General features: G+C 39.0%; 2 protein-coding genes and 1 long non-coding RNA gene across 9 annotated transcripts in view; 1 reads left to right on the top strand and 2 right to left on the bottom strand.

Annotated features, from left to right (window-relative positions):
- The window catches only part of MFSD6 (major facilitator superfamily domain containing 6), a 43,967-nt gene extending 42,361 nt beyond the window's left edge, over window positions 1–1,606 (bottom strand). The window contains exon 1 of one of the 2 annotated variants that reach the window (XM_064433830.1): window positions 1,498–1,606. The gene's annotated coding sequence lies outside the window, so the exon portion shown is untranslated. The remainder of the gene's footprint in view (window positions 1–1,497) is intronic. The other variant, XM_064433831.1, reaches the window with a different exon arrangement.
- A 1,636-nt stretch (window positions 1,607–3,242) lies between these two features.
- Window positions 3,243–17,042, top strand: part of HIBCH (3-hydroxyisobutyryl-CoA hydrolase) — a 37,625-nt gene continuing 23,825 nt past the window's right edge. The window contains exons 1-6 of one of the 4 annotated variants that reach the window (XM_064433849.1): window positions 3,243–3,297; window positions 4,346–4,388; window positions 5,194–5,334; window positions 6,296–6,380; window positions 7,298–7,378; window positions 9,354–9,406. In XM_064433849.1, coding sequence (XP_064289919.1) covers window positions 3,254–3,297; window positions 4,346–4,388; window positions 5,194–5,334; window positions 6,296–6,380; window positions 7,298–7,378; window positions 9,354–9,406 — 447 coding nt within the window. In that variant the 5' untranslated portion in view covers window positions 3,243–3,253. Of the gene's footprint in view, window positions 3,298–3,359; window positions 3,467–3,639; window positions 3,923–4,345; window positions 4,389–4,425; window positions 4,557–5,193; window positions 5,335–6,295; window positions 6,381–7,297; window positions 7,379–9,353; window positions 9,407–17,042 lie in introns of those variants that run through there. The other 3 variants (XM_064433850.1, XM_064433851.1, XM_064433848.1) reach the window with 3 other exon arrangements.
- The window catches only part of LOC135308640 (uncharacterized), a 32,574-nt gene continuing 20,842 nt past the window's right edge, over window positions 5,311–17,042 (bottom strand). Inside the window, exons 3-8 of one of the 3 annotated variants that reach the window (XR_010369022.1) lie at window positions 15,025–15,209; window positions 13,260–13,374; window positions 12,914–13,002; window positions 9,926–10,075; window positions 9,205–9,505; window positions 5,311–7,704 (exon numbers count right to left, since the gene is read on the bottom strand). This is a non-coding gene — a long non-coding RNA (uncharacterized LOC135308640). The remainder of the gene's footprint in view (window positions 7,705–9,204; window positions 9,506–9,925; window positions 10,076–12,913; window positions 13,003–13,259; window positions 13,375–15,024; window positions 15,210–17,042) is intronic. The other 2 variants (XR_010369020.1, XR_010369021.1) reach the window with 2 other exon arrangements.

The raw sequence follows: 17,042 nt of genomic DNA, 5'->3' as shown, positions 1-17,042 counted from the left end.
GTGACTCAGGTTACAGACAAAAGCCAAAATTTGTTTCCCCACATTACACAGGTGTTTCAGTCCTTCTTTGTGTTGGTCTGCTGTTAGAGAGTGAAGAAACAGATTTGTTTTCTGCTTATTTTAAGTTTACTTCTGCTCTCAGTGATGTCCCTGGAAGATTCTACTGCAGACCTGAGCCTTTGCTCTTAGGTACCCAAGGTGGCACAAGGAAATTTCAACCTGTGTCACTTGTTTTCAAGGGCTGTCAGCTGAGTTGGACTGAGAAATAACAATGTGAGGATTGTTTGTCAGCACAGTAATAACCAGTTAGCAGGCATGAACTGGAAATTTTCCCATTCTGTTCCTCAAACCTTCACAGACTCATTTTCCTTTAACCTTCACAGGCTGTAAGGATGCACTTACTATCCACACATACAGAAATGAGATGCCAGCTGTTAGACCAGCAGAGGAGAAGACTGAATTTACAGCAAACCTGGAAACAGCAGCATGGGACATGATGAAGTTCTTGTACCATTTATTATCTGGTCTGATCAACTACTCTGGGAGCTCTCAGAGGCAAATGTGAGGCACAAATTAATGGTTAACTAGGGGTGTACAGGTGGCACACAGAACGCAGCTGAGCTGCTCTTGGAATCCTTCTTGAGCTCCCACATCCTAAAGTTACATGTTTTTCTGGAAAAAAACCAAAAAAACCCCAGAAAAACCCACCCAAACCAGAAACAAAACCTGAAAACATCTGCTCAACTCTACAGACCTCCTACAGTCTGCAACTTGTTTTCTCTTTTCAAACCTGCTGAAGGTGCTGCCAGGAAACTTCTCCAGGGGGAGGAATTACAACCTGCTTCTCCTTCTGGCTATTGCACTTACACTCTCTGTTCCTGGCTTGGTCCAGTATTGTGCAGCCCTCTTTGCCAATTGTAAAATAATCCATAAACTCCCAGGTTAAAGGTCATCTCACTCTGCTCCTTCTCAGGCAACTCCATTATTTTCACTCTTTTTCCACCACCTACTTAAAAAAGTATTTTATTTACATTTTAGAAAGCATTTTCACTTTGATATTCCCCTCTGGAAAAAATAGGCTGTGCAGGACGACTACTGAAAAATAGGATGATATCTGAATTGCTTTTTGGACAGGACTGCAGTCAGCTAAATGGCTGTGAAAAGATAGTAATTTTCTAACACTTACGAATCCTCTGCCCCTAAAAAAACAAAAGGTAAATTCAAGCCATCACCAGCAGGTTTAAAAATGAAGGCTCAAGGAAGATGGCTCTTATTTTGCCAACCCTTCTTTTTAAAAACTACTTAAAAAAAAAAAAAAGGAAAGATTTTAAAGAAAACATTAAATATAAATTCAATGTCAGCACTGTGGAGAGAAATCAGTAGTTGTCTCAAGGCAAGGCTTGCTGTTACTTCATTGTTTACAAAGGACTAGGCCCACTTGTGTCCTAAATCAGACATACAGCTGGAAGACCACAAGGGGTTTACACCATTACTTACACTGAGGACAGCAGGAGAACAGACCAAAATCAGCATAAGTAAAAGATGAATCAGATCACCAGCTTCTATTTTGGACCCCCAGAAACAGCCATCCCATGTAACCATGTCCTGATCACAGCCTTGCCCCAGTGCAGGTGGACTTTGTTAGGAGATTTCCAGGGATTTCAAACAGCCTCCACCTGCTCCTACCCAAGGTTAGCTGCCACACACCCATCTCTTCATTTTCACAACAACACTAACAAACATTATCCCACAGAAAAGTTCTTTTCATATTTGTCTGTGAAATGTAGAGAATTTCAGTCACAGGAAATGAGAAACAAAAATGTTACCTGCTTATCAAACCCTCTAATTAGTGATGCCTGGATGAGAGCTGCAACGTTATCCTCAAAAATAATTTTCTAAATAATTATCTAAGTCAGGGTTCAGGTTTGCCAACTGTGATAATTTGGTGTCATTTAGCCTGGCTTAGATTTAATTGCATGGCACTTGACATAATGCAGCACGTAGGGCTGTCTGCACACCAAAAAGCTGCATCACTGATTATCATATAACCTTTAGGTGAAAGTTTGAATAATCAGGATCACCTAATGAATTATTGCAATTAATTAGTTTGTAACAGACAGTCTCCCAGTGCCTGCAAAAGCACTTCATGTTCTGTTCCCAGTTATTTTTTGTTCACATTGTACAAGACTGAAAACTGAGACTGCGTTAATACAGAAACGTTCTGGTTTGGGGATTTTTTGTGCCTATTTAGTTCGATTAAAATTTTTACAACCAGATTTAATATACTCTGAGAGTCACTGCAACGGAAATGCCAACACAGATGACGCTGATGTAAGCAGGGGCTGAATCATTTTAGAAATAAAGAGCAAGGTTGCCCTCTGGAGACTTCTCTAGAAGTGCTTCTGAGAGCTAGGACTCTTTTTTTTCCCAGCAAAATAAATTTGCTAAAAGGTTTTAAGTTTATTTTATTTTTTTTAAAATACAAATGTGAATCAGGGCAGCTGATGCTAAGAACTTGTTACACCAAGATATGATGAAGCTACATTTCAACCTAATGCACTGTATTGTCATTTATTCCATGGTTCATCATGTCTTTTCAATAGCAGTCTCATGTCTCAGCCTAAAAAACAGTCATGGAATGGTCTTAGTTACTGAAATCAAAGTGAATTTTGTATTATTGACTCCTAGTGTGAAAAACTCTGAAGTGCCTCAATATTTTATTTGTTTTTAAAAAGGCAATTTTCACAGTTGCAATTTCTGAGTCTATTTTTGCTGAAGGCACAGGCTGTGTTTGGGCTCACCGTCGTCTGTAGCCACTGTTGGGGCAGTAACCGTGCTAGTTCTAAATGTGAATACGTGTTCTCCATGTATTTACATTTACATAAATACACGTTCTCCGTGTATTTACCTTCATGGACAAGCAGTTCTTGGTGGGATGTTACACTAGAACGGCTCCTTAATCCCACCTCACCTGCTGTCCGTGTGCCAGCAGCTGCGAGGGCAGCACAGGTCTGCCGGGTGTTTCAGCCGCTAAGGATGAAAAGAAGCCGGGAGGGCAGAAATTAAGAAACCAGTCTTACTGCTGAAAATAACAAACAGCCTGATAACAAAATGCAGCTTCGGCGCACGAAGTTCAGCTCTGAGGGCAGTTTGGCAATGCGCGCTTTCCCCACCTTCAGCCGCCAGCCCCACGGCTGAGTCGCTGCCACACGCGGCATTACTCCCTTCACCGGCAACGCAGCAGCATCACCAGATGCCCTCACACCATCCGGGGGGCAGCACCCTTTCCCTGCCCAGGTAGGGAATTTGCCTTGGTTACTACAAAAGAGCTGCCCGTGGTGGCGAGCGGGCGGCCGCCCCTCACGAGCCGCTGGCGGAGCGGCGCGCATGCGCCCCGCGCCGTGCCGCGGAGCCGGTGCGGGAGCGGTGCCGCCATGGCGGGCCGGGCGCTGCGGGCGCTGCCCAGGTAACGGGGGCCGCCCTGAGGGGCTGGAGCGGCGGCGGCGGGGAGCGAGGGGAGCGCCGGCCGAGCCGGCCGGGCACCGCAGCCCCGCGGCTGCTGCGAGCTGTAGTTCGGGCCTAGATCAGCCGGGCCTTCACTAACTTTCACCTTCAAAAACAAGCATGCGATTAAAAAGCGGCGTAGTGTAGCGCGGCACTAACATATAACACGGGGCTGGCTGGGTTTGTGCGCTGAAGGCGCTGGAAGGTGAAGTTTCCCACTGCAGCTCTGATGTGTGGCCTCACTCCAGCCTGCCTCAGTGGCCATTAATAAATTACAGCCTCCCTGCTCAAAGCCAGTGGCGTGTTGGCAAAGTTTGACAGCCTGGGTCTGTCACCCACAGAAGTGCGAGCACTCTGCGAGCTCTTAGACAACTTCCACAAACCTGCTGTAAATGTGTGTGAAATACAACGAGGGCAGGTTTGTGTCACTGAAACTTTTGGAAATAGACAAGGGTTTTGACAACTTTTTTTTTTTTTTTTTTTTTTTTTTGTAATGTCAACATTAAACCGTGCCCGTAAAAGGCTGTAAATCTTTAAAAGACACAGCCTGTCAATCATCTCCTCAATCCCTCTGTCCTGGTGTTTTCAGGTTCTCCTGACTTTAAAATATTAGTAGCTGGTATTGGTATCTGCTGTTTATATACTAGTAAGCAAAGAATTTCCAACTGTTTCAATAACAAAATTTTGCCTTAATTTAATTGGTTATTATGAGGAGCATGTAAAAGAGTTGTGTTCCCAAATTTTTTGGACACTGCTTTGCTTAACCCAGCAGTCAGATATTCAGGGAATTGTGTGGCTGGTTTATGGTTTTAACTGGTTTTTTTAATTTTTTTTTTTTCAGGCTGAGGGCACTCAACAGACTGCAAGTAATATTACAACATTTGGTAAGGACAGCATCATGTTTGACTGAGTTGGAAGCTTTCAGGACTCTTTAACCCCCCTGAGGCACACAGCACATGCAACTTCTAATGTGTCTGCACACAGTGGTTCTGAACTCTGGCATTTATTGCTCAGGCATAGTATTGCCCACATCTTTGAGCACTCAGTTACAGGTGTCTATTATACTGTAAATTAAAGCTTGATTTTTTGCTTTACTTTATAGATACTTCTTTACATTATAGATAGTTTCTGTGTTAGCTTCTATAAATTCCTCTGTGTGTGTGAAAATAGTTGAGGGGATTTCTTTTCTGCTGTTAAAAGTTGCTTAAAGACAAAGCAGGGTGTTTGGGTTTGCAGTGTCAAACTACCAGTAAGGATACATGGAACTGTCATTGTTGTAATTGTTACAAGTATTTTCAGAATGTCAGTTTTAAGGAACCATGGATTTGTGTTTTATTAGTAGGGTGGAGAATTTTTTGCTTGTTTGATTTGGTTTTTTTTTTTTGTGTATGTGTTTCTGTAGTGAATTTTATTTAACTGAACTCAAAATGTTATTGTAAAACAATGTGTGGTCCAAAAAACTTGTCTGAGTTTTATTACTCTGAAGGACTCAAAGTAGTTTCCAAAGAACTGTTTAGGAAATGCAAATAGAAGTACAGAGGGAAAAAACTTAGGATACAATTCCAGAATGCATGTTTTGTGATCCTACATGGTGTGTTTTGAGAATATATTTCCATAAATACTTTTGTAAATATGTTACTCAAGTTACCTAACTGATGAAATTTGCTTTATGTGTTTTTGCATGCACAGAAAATGTCTAAGCAGACAGATGCAGCAGCAGAAGTGTTGTTGGAAAAGAAAGGAGGTGCAGGAATAATAACTTTGAATAGACCCAAGGCTCTCAATGCACTAAATCTGTCCATGATCCAAAAAATTTATCCTCAAATAAAGGTTAGTAGCTCCACTTCTACTCATCCACATATGTTATTTGAAACCAATTTTAAAATGCAATTATACACTTCTTAGTGTACTGACTTAAAGGATGAATGTTTGTGTGAGTACAGTGAGCTCAGATTTACAGCATGGGAAAAACCAGGCAGCTTCAAGCAAATTAGAAAGAGGAGATACATCAAAGAACAAGCTCTCAGACAGAGATAAATTTAGCATCTCCATAAGTAAATGCACATCCATGTTAATACCAGGACTGAATTAAGAGCAAGCAGTGCTCAGCATTTGTGAGTTCCTTTTGGCAGCACCCACCTGGTCAGTTGGCTCAAATTTCAACCCATGCAGTGGTGTTGCCTCTTGATGGAGTGCATGTTTTGTGGAGAGGCTGCATGGCTGAGAATAAAAGACACCAGGCACTAGGAAGCAGGGGGCTGTCAGTGTCAGTCATTAACTGAGAACTCATGGATTTGCAGGCACTGTTTCTACAAGCTAGTGAAGTACCATGACACTTGAAGCATAAAATTAGTCTCTTTTAATTTAATGCTACTGTTTATCATATGCACAGAGTCAAATTCATTAGATACCAATATTTGTTGGATAATTGTCTGATGCCTTTTGGTGTTCATTAGACATTTTTGAAGCACAGCCTGAAAAGGTGTCAGTTCTTGATTTCTGTCAGGCCATTTTGTGGGGTGCTGCCTTTCTTCAGAGGCTGAGAACTGTGCACAGGTGTTTTTCTGAAATAGGAAGGCAGCTCTGCTGATCTCTGCTCTCATGCTTGAATAAGATGTAGAAGTGGCAGAAAGACATTTAGATCTCAGACTTCAGTTTAAGACAATCTATTTTAAAGTATGCTTTCATTTGCTTTTTGGAAAAGTGAAGTAACAGTTATGGACACTAAACAGAACAAGAATTATTTATACAGATTTTAGTCTTCTGTGGAAATATTTACTTCTTTTTTTAGACATGGGAGCAAGATCCTGAAACTTTCCTAATAATTATAAAAGGAACTGGAGGAAAAGCTTTTTGTGCTGGGGGTGACATCCGAGGTAAGGACTATCCTCACTTAAACATTTCATGTCTTCCCCAGTCACTACTTTGTGTTGATTTCCTTTGTTTAGTGTGACTTGGGTAAGCAAAATCTTGCTACACAAGAATAAAAGATCCGTTATGCTGACTCTTATGATAGCTTAAATAGCATCTGCACATCAAGGTATTTGTCAGCAGACAGCTGTCAGGACAGTGTATAAAAGAGTAAAAATTACATTTTTATGAATAACTGATTACAGCAGCCAGTCATTCTGGGAGGGGAGGGTTCATGTCTCTACATTTCTCTTCCCACATTTTCATTACTGACATCTTCTTTCCAAGAAATTGGAAGGGCCCTAACAGGTAGCTCTGGTAGTATTGGATAATTTGTGTCTAATGTTTTAGGTGGCTAGATACAGATCTGACAAGGGTGATCAATGTATCTGGGATTATTTTTTAGCTATGAACTGCAGGAAGTCTCCAAAGTGACAAAATAAGCAAAATTTTTGTAAATTGTAGGTAAGCAAGCAGCACAGGTTTTTGTTATAACAATGTATAACAATGTATTTTAATGCCATGCTCTACTTGTCTTCTCATTTTTAGTGTTTCGAGTCTTCAGTATATTCAGTTTTAAGTGACTGTTCTAAATATTGGTATGAAAAGTAACAGAAATGAGTACTAGACATTAGGAGGGGTTAGAAAATGGACAGTACTCTCACAAGTATGTGACAAAGTGTCCAGCAAAATACAGTTAAATCAAATTTGAGACTTGCGTTCATATTGAAATTTGAGCAAATTTTCTCAAATATAATAAAGCAAGATAAAATAGGTCTCTATTTGCTGTAGGAAAAGACCCAATTTATGTGTCATTGTTTTCTTTTACTTGTATTTTCTACTAAACTTACAGTTATCTTCGGAATTTTTATTTCTCTTTAAGCCATCACAGAAGCGGGAAAAGTTGGAGATAGACTGACACAAGATTTCTTCATAGGAGAATATAGGCTGAACAATGCCATTGGTATGTTAATAACAATTTCTGAAACAGTACAGTTTTCATAACACTGGCTTCAAATGTAAATGTATCTCTTTGATAATCTATTAAAGACTGTGGTAACATCAGAGAAGTAGTAATTTTTTTTAAACCAAGTTCAATACCAGTAATATAACGTACCCCATTTTTATTCCTTGCATGCAGAATGTGTTTCTTTTGTGTAAGTTATTGTGACAGCTACTTCATCCCATCCCATTGTTCTGGTTAGCTCTATTTCCTCTGTGGAAGAATTAGTTTTAGCTGCAGACACTGCAGTTCTGCCCTGAGTATCATTGATCTGCTTCAAAGAAGACCTGAGGTAAAAATAGATGTGTGGAAAGTCATTAATATTCAGTCAGAAAGCAAAAGATTAAATTATATGAAGGCTTTCCATTTAAATAGACTGCATGAAAGACTAGGGCTGCATAACTCAGGAGTGAGCTGCCTTAGTTTATTGCAAAGACACTGGGTGAAGTTTACTGGAGTAAAGCATGTTAAAAAAGGCTATTAATTCTAAAAGTCAAGAGTTGAAGGTTTTCATGAGAAGAAACTACTCCAAACACATTTTAATTGAATACAGTTTGAGTTTTAAAATATGGTGTCCAGTGTTAGTCACTACAGGAGTGGGGTGCTGTTCCTTGCATTGACAGAAGAGCACAGCTATTAGAGTAATTCCTGAAAAGTTATTTTCACTTTGTTTGACAGAGTTTCAGAACTGGGCATGCTGGTCATGTACCTTTCTTTCCTTCACCAATACAAGGCAAAAAAATAGTTTAAGGTTTCAAATAGTTGGGAAAAAATAGTATTACCTTGCCAGTTGAACTTGATGACGATTCTGTTGCAAGGGTACATAATTTAAAAGTCTATTTTCTTTTAAAATTTTTTTTAATTATTAGGTGTTCAGTATCTCTAATGTACGTAATTACAAAACCTAGATTTTTGCTAGTTTTAGTATGACTGTATTCCTTTAAGCCTGAGATTTCTGCTAAAAATATTTATTTGTATCTTACATTTTACAACTTAAAAATACAGCAGGGAGGTGCTGCATTGCAATGGGAAAGGCTTGCTGCTACAGAAATTTGTTTCAGGGGGTAGCATCTACAGCCCATGCATTAGCTTGTCTGTTCATGTAAGAACAAAGTTCAAAATACAATTCTCTTAACATTTTCTAACTGCTAATTTGAAGGATTTAACTGCCTTTTAAAATAGTTTATTTTAAGCAAGGCTCTATATAGTTGTTACAGAAAAACTCACAACACGGTTGCAGGGGATACCTGTATCAGCAATCTCTTTGGACTGTAATTCTGACCTGAAAACACTGAATACAGGGCAGCTGTTTCATTCACAATGAAGTTCTGAGTCTTTCCATGAATGGCAATTGAAAGCATTGGGGTTTAGTTTTGTGCCTTCTAAAGGGCCCAAGAGATGAAGTTGGTAATTCAGGACATTGCAATCTGAACCTGCCTGCACCACGTTCAGGGCTGTGTGCAAGAGCTGCCATGACAGAACACGCCTGCATTGCAGAATTTACAGACACATTGTGGCTGGAACCCGCCCATTCTTCTGGCTTTGTAATAAAGGCTGAAGGGCTGGAACACACCCCGTGCCCCTAATCCAGGCTGTGAGAGGGGGTGAAAGGGCATCTGCTCTGTCCCAACATCAGACAAAGCTATTTGTGCTGGCTAAACTGTCAGGTACTCACATAACAAACAGTCCAATGTTTGATACTTGTATACTGTTCTCTTACAACACTCACAATCCAGTAAATCAGAAACTGGTGTTTCTTTTCATTACTTAAGAATTACATGAGGTACCTTCATTGTAAGATGATAATATGATTACTGCTTAAATTCTCATTTATTTTCTGCTGCTCTTGCTGAAGACATAGGCAAGCCTGTCATGTGGCAGCCAGTCACAGGCCCACTCTTGAAAAAGATGAATGATTGTTTACCTTTTTTTACAGGCACCTGCAAGAAGCCATATGTGGCACTTATTGATGGCATTACAATGGGAGGGGTAAGTTAAGGAGCTTGGTGTGATACCTGATAGATTGTTTTAAAGCCATCTCTTCTTGTGTCTGTGAGTTAAATGAAGTGCACACAAGGCATTTCCAACCTGTGGATTGAAGAACAAACATCATAATCTGAACCTTCATCTCTTGCCTGTCTGGGTGCAATGCTTGTAGGGCCTCTTGTACCCCCTTGTAGGGCCTCTGCTGTTCCTTGATAGCTAATACAAGTGCTTTCTCTAGGAAGGGAGCAGAATCCCCTCACTGCTGGAAATAGCCCTCACAAAGATTCTCAGAATACCTAGGGGGAGTTTATAGATCATACAAAATCTGAGAACAGTTCTCCATTCTCAGTGTGTTAAAAATAGAATTATATAAAAATATATATAAAAATATATATATATATAAAAATACATTTAAAGAGCAGCTCTTTGAAAAATTGAAAAATTCTAAGCTACACCTTAACAGACATTCACGAGTTCTGTGTTTTTCCAACAAATAATCTGGAAATGCATCTACTTTCTCACCTCTGTAGTACTTTTAAAACATCATTTGTGGGATACTGATTCCACACACAAGTCACCCAGGGCTGCACCTTATTACTAAAGCATCATAGAGAAGACTCCATCATATTGCTTGTTGTACTCAGTGTTAATCATTTTTTCATCAGTTGTTATCTGCAAACACCATAAGGAGATTGTTAAGAGGGTAACATCGTGCTTTTTTTACATGCTAAAATTATGTTTTAGTGAGTGTCACATCTGTAGGATATATTTGCATCACATCATAGAGTGGATTAAAATAATCTTCAGTTATTTTTAACACTGAGTTTAACTATGAAGCCTGTCTGCCATGTCACTGCTTAGATTTGTGCTGTTTTCGGGCATGTCCCTATGATGTAGGTGTAGAGTTTATTTAAATAAAGTTTGTCAAAGATAGATACAAGAAGTGGAACACTACATGATCCATGACCTGTCATGACTCCTTCCTTTTCATCTTTCATTTGTCTGTTTTGGTCTTCTCAGCTTTTGATGTAAACATGCAGTAGCTCTCTTGCCCTTTGCTTCTTTGCTACAAGCCCCACAGATCTCAGCTAGAGAGCCATCCCCCCAGCCTAGCATACATACATTGTTTCCAGCATAAAGGGGACTTGTTCTGTAGCTCTTCTTGCAGAAAACCTGCTTTATTGACCATAGGAGTCCTGAAGGTTCGCAGATAAAAGAGAGGGAGTCCATTTATTTTATGGACTTTTGAATAATAGGATGGAAAGCTATGAATGAGCAAAACTGCCCAGCAGCCAATATCTTTTTAAAGGTCCTGCAGATGGCTTGTTATGACTGTGGCCTGAGCAGGAATAGAATTTTGTCCTTTGAAAGGAAAGTGTATTTTTGGACTGAAAAGAACATAATGGAGTCAGATGATTCTGCCTTACTAAGATTCGTTATGAATTCTCTTTCCTCTAAAGAACTTCAAAAAGATAGCAATTAGCCTGAAACTTTTTTTTTGGGTAACCAAATTTTAGTGCAGGATAGCCAAATTTTAGTGGGACTGTAACACAGTTTAACTGCCATTAGGGTTTGAATTTAACTTGATTATCATATACTAGAAATAGCATCTTTACCTGTGGGTAGGGAATTAGATTCTGACTCAAAGTGTGCAGCCTAATTTAGGGGAACTAAATAAAAAAATGACAGAAGTGTGTTAAAAACTCAGTTATTATGTGCTTGGATAGTAAAAATTGCTACTGGTGCACAGATGCCATAGAACTGTGAAAATAAAACCTGGAATTTTATCTAAAAAATGAACTGGTTCTATTTCATTATTGGCTAGGGGCTGGTGGATGGCTTTGGGAGTTTCATTAGCCAACAGATGGGGCTGTGGAGCTTCTTCTCAGCACCTTCTTGTCTGTTCTGTAGTTCATCAAAAATTGATATTCAATCTAAATGTATCTTTCATCTTTTTGTACTTATTTGGAGCAGTAAGTTCAAATTTGTAAGACAAATTTGATAGAAGCAAAGGTGACTGCAGTTTGCTGATGAATAGTGAAATGAGTTATAAATACCACATTTACTGCAGGGTAAAGGATATGCACTGTTGAAAGGAACACTGGGCACACACTCTCAGGTGCCTAAAAACTACTTCAGATTTAGCTGGTTTCTGTCTGTAAAATTTCTTTCCCTTGAAATTAAGTGCCTGAGCAGCTAACAAGAAATTCAGATGTTTGGGGCTTTTAAAAATATTATTTTCTGCAAATGATGTCCTAAGTTTGGTCTTCTGGTTTTAGAAAAGTCACAGTCTTCTCTTAAGTTCTTTGGAGATGAATATAGGTGATTTATAAGATCAGGCCAAAGCTATGGTTTTAAATAAGGCTTTGGCACAAAATAAGTTCCTGCGTCAGATACTCTCTCTAACAAACAGAAAGATTCATAAAATTGTTTTTCAGACCTGTTTCAGAGCCAAATAAAGCACACTAGACAGTCTTGAGAGGTGGCTTTTCAATGATTTGGCTTGGAATTCAAGGAGACTATTTGACAGAGAAAAAAAAAAGAAAAACTGGGCACAGACTTTGGAAGTTGGTGAAAATGGTCAAGGTCACTTAACTTAAAACAGTTAAAAAAATCTGTAACAAAACTTCAGTAGCTTTACAAAATGAGAAGTACAGTTTCAGTACTAACCTGTGACTGGGTCTTTGGGTTCATGAGTGGCTTTCCTTCAGTTTTGTCACCTGGCAGTATGGGTTTTTAGGCAAGGTCTTTTACTTACACTGAGAGTCAACATCTGAGTTATTTACTTAGAGTTTCTTTAGGGTGACTATTGGACAGTAGAATTTTCTTAAGAACTGTTTGAGTGTTACTCTCTTGTGTAATATGAAGTAAGTTAAGCTTTAGACTACACAGATGTGCAGAGCTGGGAGGATCATCAGGATTATACTTTTGCACTTGCGTTAGGATTAAGTACAGCTAGATGACTGCCTAGCTGATTTTCACCTGGTGCACTCAGAACTCTCCAACAGCAGGGATGCTGTTTTTTCTAGATATGCCAACTGAGTGCTTAGCTTGGTTTCCCTGGTGTCTATTGTAAGTCTTTAGTATGTGTAATCAACATATTCCAGTCTTAATCACACTCCCTGTGGACATTTTGAGATACTTGCACTCCTTACTCCTAGTCCTCTGTCTTTAATAGGGATAAGGATAGCTGTTCAGCCTTTGTTATAGATTAAGTCTTTTAGCCTTGCAATCCTCTGGAATCTCTCCCATTTGTGTACTTTACAGTTTATTGCCAGAGACCAGACAATATTTTAGCTGGAGGATTCATCAGCACCAAGTAGAGCAGAATAATTATCCTCCCTATATTACAGAGATATTCTGTCACAAATAATCCATGTAAATAGCAGTTTTGAAAGCATCCAGTCCTAGGAGGCCACCACTTCTATTTATTCCCAAAACTATTACTGTCACCTCTTTCCTCCTTGCTTACCATAAGCTTCCATCACAGTACATTTCTTTATTGCTTACCTTTTATCAATTTTAAATCTTCTTCCTTGAACTGATTGAACTGATTTGTCAAAGAGTCAGTTTTGCAGAGCCACCCTTTTCTTCAAAGACTACAAAGGAAAATGAAGTATTCCTTTTCTCTGAATTCCAAGAAACCCGAGTGCCTTAGGAGGTGGCCCTGGGCTGATGAGGCTGCCCTGGTGTGGTGAATCTAGGCTGATTTCCCCTCAGCCTTTGGCAGACTCTGCTGTAGTGTGATACCTTCAGTAGTTCTTTTCACACCAGCACTGCCTTATTTGTACTAATTGTATGGCTTCTGTAAACCCCTGAAAAGTATCTAGGCATTTATTCCATGGGAAGCACTTACCATATCTGTATTTGATTATGCCTTCCTCAGTGTAGTTATTTTCATTTAGTTAGTTTCTCCAAAGTGAGATGGTTTTGAATCTTGCCCTTCAATGTTTGCCTTCCCCAAAAGTAAACTGTGAATTACAGAAATCCGTGTTACTTCATCATCCAAGCAGATAATGAAGCTGTCAAATGAAGTTTCATTGATGATTGACTCTGCATGACCTCAGCTGGGGCACCCTCTCAATTTTATTGAAAACTGCTGCTAACTCTTAATATTGTTTCAGAGGATGGTGCCCTCCATTTCCCAATGATTATATCTAGGCTGTGCTTGCCTGGCTTGTTTGTGAAAGGAAGCAATGCTGTGGATGGGAGACATTATAAACATTGCAGTTTAAAATATGGAGCTTTCTCAGAATGCTGCTTAATGAGTGATGTCATTTTAATCAAGGGGTAATGCAGGTGTTCCAGAGAAACACATGCAGCCAAATTCCTGAACCTACTCCATGGTTTGGAAATACTAATTCTGTTGTGCATCTACCTGTGCAGCTTCTCTTCTGGAATACAGAATCAGAATTACTGCATCCATGTTGCAGTAGAAGAGTAAACTCAGTACCCAATATTGAGCTTTAGCTCTTTTTCACCTTTAGTGCCATTTCATTTTTAGCAGAATATTCCAGATGCTGACATTGCTAGAGGAATCTGCCTTTCCTTGTAAGTCAGATCTCAGGACCTGATGGCACATCTACCAATAGTTACAAACATCTACATTTACACTTTAGCAGGATTTGGTCAACAATCCTTATTAAATTAATATTTGTTCTCAAGTAAATTGGTAATGATGTCATAAGCAGCTTGTATGTTATCCATTTTAGTCAATAGAATTTTAGTACACAAAGGAGCTGAGGTGACCAATACCTGTCTTTATCCTGTCCCATTTTTACTCAGATTGTGCAGCTGTAACTCTTCAGGAATGTTCCTTTCACTACCAACATATATTTAGTCATGTAAGTTGTGTGCATGTAACTTCTACTCAGAAGTGCAGATAGCAGCATTTGAGACCAACATTCAAAAACTAGGAAACATTAGGATGAAAATTCTCTATAAAATCTCACTTGTTTTTGCCCACATGTGATGCAATTTTTAATTACAGGAATGTGCATTTACAAGTGGATATTGCCCACAGAACAAAGCTATTCATTTTTAGTTTAATTTGAGGTGCAAATTTTATTGCAAATCATGGAAATTTTGCTTAATAGTTATCGATATATATCTATACAGATATACATATATTCATATATACATATGGGGCTCATGTTGACTAGCTGCAGCATATGAAAGCTCACAAAATATTATGATTTTACATAGTACTTCTCTAATGGATATTATTACCCATTCAGCCCTTTTTAAAGCTATGAAACTGGAACCTAGAAGTGTCAGTACTTCTTGGGACTTGTCCTGATTCTTATTCTTTTTCTTCCTTTTTGTAAGTATGTCATACCTCTTGTCAGCCATCATGCTCTGGAGCATCTTTGGTTTTGTTTTAATTTGCACTCTAAAATCTGCCCTGGAGTAAAAGTAATTGTCATACTAAACCTAGATAAGCTGCTTTCCAGTTCCCTCTCTGCCTGTCCTCCTCCCCCCTTGCCTGTGTACCACAGAGGAGCCTGTGGCTTGTTTTGTTGCCAGCGCTTCAAAGCTGAAGGCAGCTTTTGCTGTGAAATAGAATACAGATTTTGCAAGTACAAACAAATAGTTGTGAGGTTGACTTGTGCACCACTTACCTCCTGAAATGTGGGGTGTTGAAAACAATGCTGAGGCAATCCTAAGGAAGGGCTCACTCCTTGCTGCTGTTCCACTCTCTCTGCCATCTGGCCACGCTGCCCTTCCTGCTTGGCTCTGGTGTATGATCCCAGGGATAAATGGTGCTCTTCATTTTGTGGCTAATCAGACTGGAATGCCAGCAGCTCTTGACATCAACAGAAAGAAACACTGAATGCTCAATCATTTGCACATGATGTTATTTCCCAAAGGGAATCATAAAGCACTGTCTTGAATACAAGTATTTTAAATTATAGCTCAGTACTGGTACAGTAAGTAAAACTCCTTTTCTCTCCCTCTCCTTACTGTACAATGATTGAGATTTTTGCTACCTTCTGCACAGATTTGTTCTTACCATTTAATGCCAGACTCTTGCATGCTATAAGTCTCTATTTTTCTCTAATTCTAGGCCTTTGTGTACCTACCTAGCCTCATATTGACAGTTACCTCATTATTTCCCTCCCCTTCCCTTTATTATAGATCAAGGAGTAAATGTTCTAAAGGGAATTATCTTTGCCTGCTTCTCCATCCTTTCATGTTTCTGCCCATTTTCCTCAATTCCTGAAGAATTTCAGTGCTCATTTTCTCCTTGAGTTGCAAGACTTTAAAGCAGTCTTACACTTTCCAAGCACTTTTCTCAGCAAAATAGAACATCATTACAAAAATCCTCTGGATTCACTGCTGTTATCCCAAATAACTGTGCCACTGTTAAATAAAGTTCTGATGCACGTACCTTCTTTAACAACAAGAAGTATTTATTCAATTTTAACATAAAACCTAAAAGCTCAATTATGCACTGATGCAAGGTGCTGGAACAGGTTCCCTCCCACTTGCTTGCCCTCCCTGCAGACATCAAGACTTGATGAGCTGGACACAGGGATTTCTTGCAGTAGCTACATTTTTAGGTGATACAGAGGAACAACTCTTCTAGAATTTTAGAAACAATAAAAAAGCCACATTTGCTATCTTTTTTTTAAAAACACATGGCTAGTTATGTATAAAGAAACAAAATTGGGATAAAAAGAATACTTTCAAGTGTAAAATTAGAAAAAGTTGCAGTTGCTACTAATTAAGAGCTATAGGCTTTTCAGATCCAGGTCTTCTTACATGTCTTCTTTCTGTTGCAGTGCAGGTCTTGTGTCCATAAAAATTGTGCAGATTATGATAGCTACCCCAGTAAAAATTGTTTGTGATAACTGAAAACCAGGGCTTTTAAAAAGTCTATCTAAATCTGGTTGATAAAGGACACTCACCGTAGCAGCATTGGTGCATAGGGTGGCCTATGAGTCTTTTTCTCTAAATTTCTTTGTAAGAAGAGCCTGACCTAGATGATCACTATTCATGTAGTTGGCTCAATTTGTTTAAATACTTAGGGGTCAGAAGAATAAGTCTGAGACATCAGATATTACTAGAGATGATCTGTCTGCAGTCAGCTCATTGTGCTTCTATGTGTCTGTAGCAACTTGGACTGAGACTCTCTAATACCTAATCAGTATATGGAAATAAATATTTTCTATTTAAATTATATAACATCAATATTTTATGTTTTAAAATACCACACTAAATTGTTGAAACAGTCACAATACCCACTGTGGTTAATGATATTGTTAAAACACTTGTATAGAGTTGATTTATATGTCAGCAGCCAAAGAAGGTGATATTCTGTGTCCAGATTGATCTGCCACACTGCATTGCTCTGGCTCACTGTGTCATCTTGTCTGTTGGTATCTACAGATGAAAGTGGATTATACTCTTTGGAGTGGGCCATAACATTAATGATAAACAAAGATTAATTTTGATTCAGTTTAAGATTCATTGTGTCTGGATGCAGGGGGTAATGCTCTTACATCCATGATTTTTGATCCACTGTAGCTATAAGCTCTTGCTGCTTCCTGAATCAATTCTGCTCACCCACTTTGAAAACATTTTTGCTGCACCTTGGCTATATTTGCACATTTATATGCAGACATATTTGCCCTTG

This window comes from Passer domesticus, chromosome 10 (genome assembly GCF_036417665.1).
Source record: "Passer domesticus isolate bPasDom1 chromosome 10, bPasDom1.hap1, whole genome shotgun sequence".
NCBI lineage: Eukaryota > Metazoa > Chordata > Aves > Passeriformes > Passeridae > Passer > Passer domesticus.
This window is presented reverse-complemented; position numbering and strand designations above follow the sequence as displayed.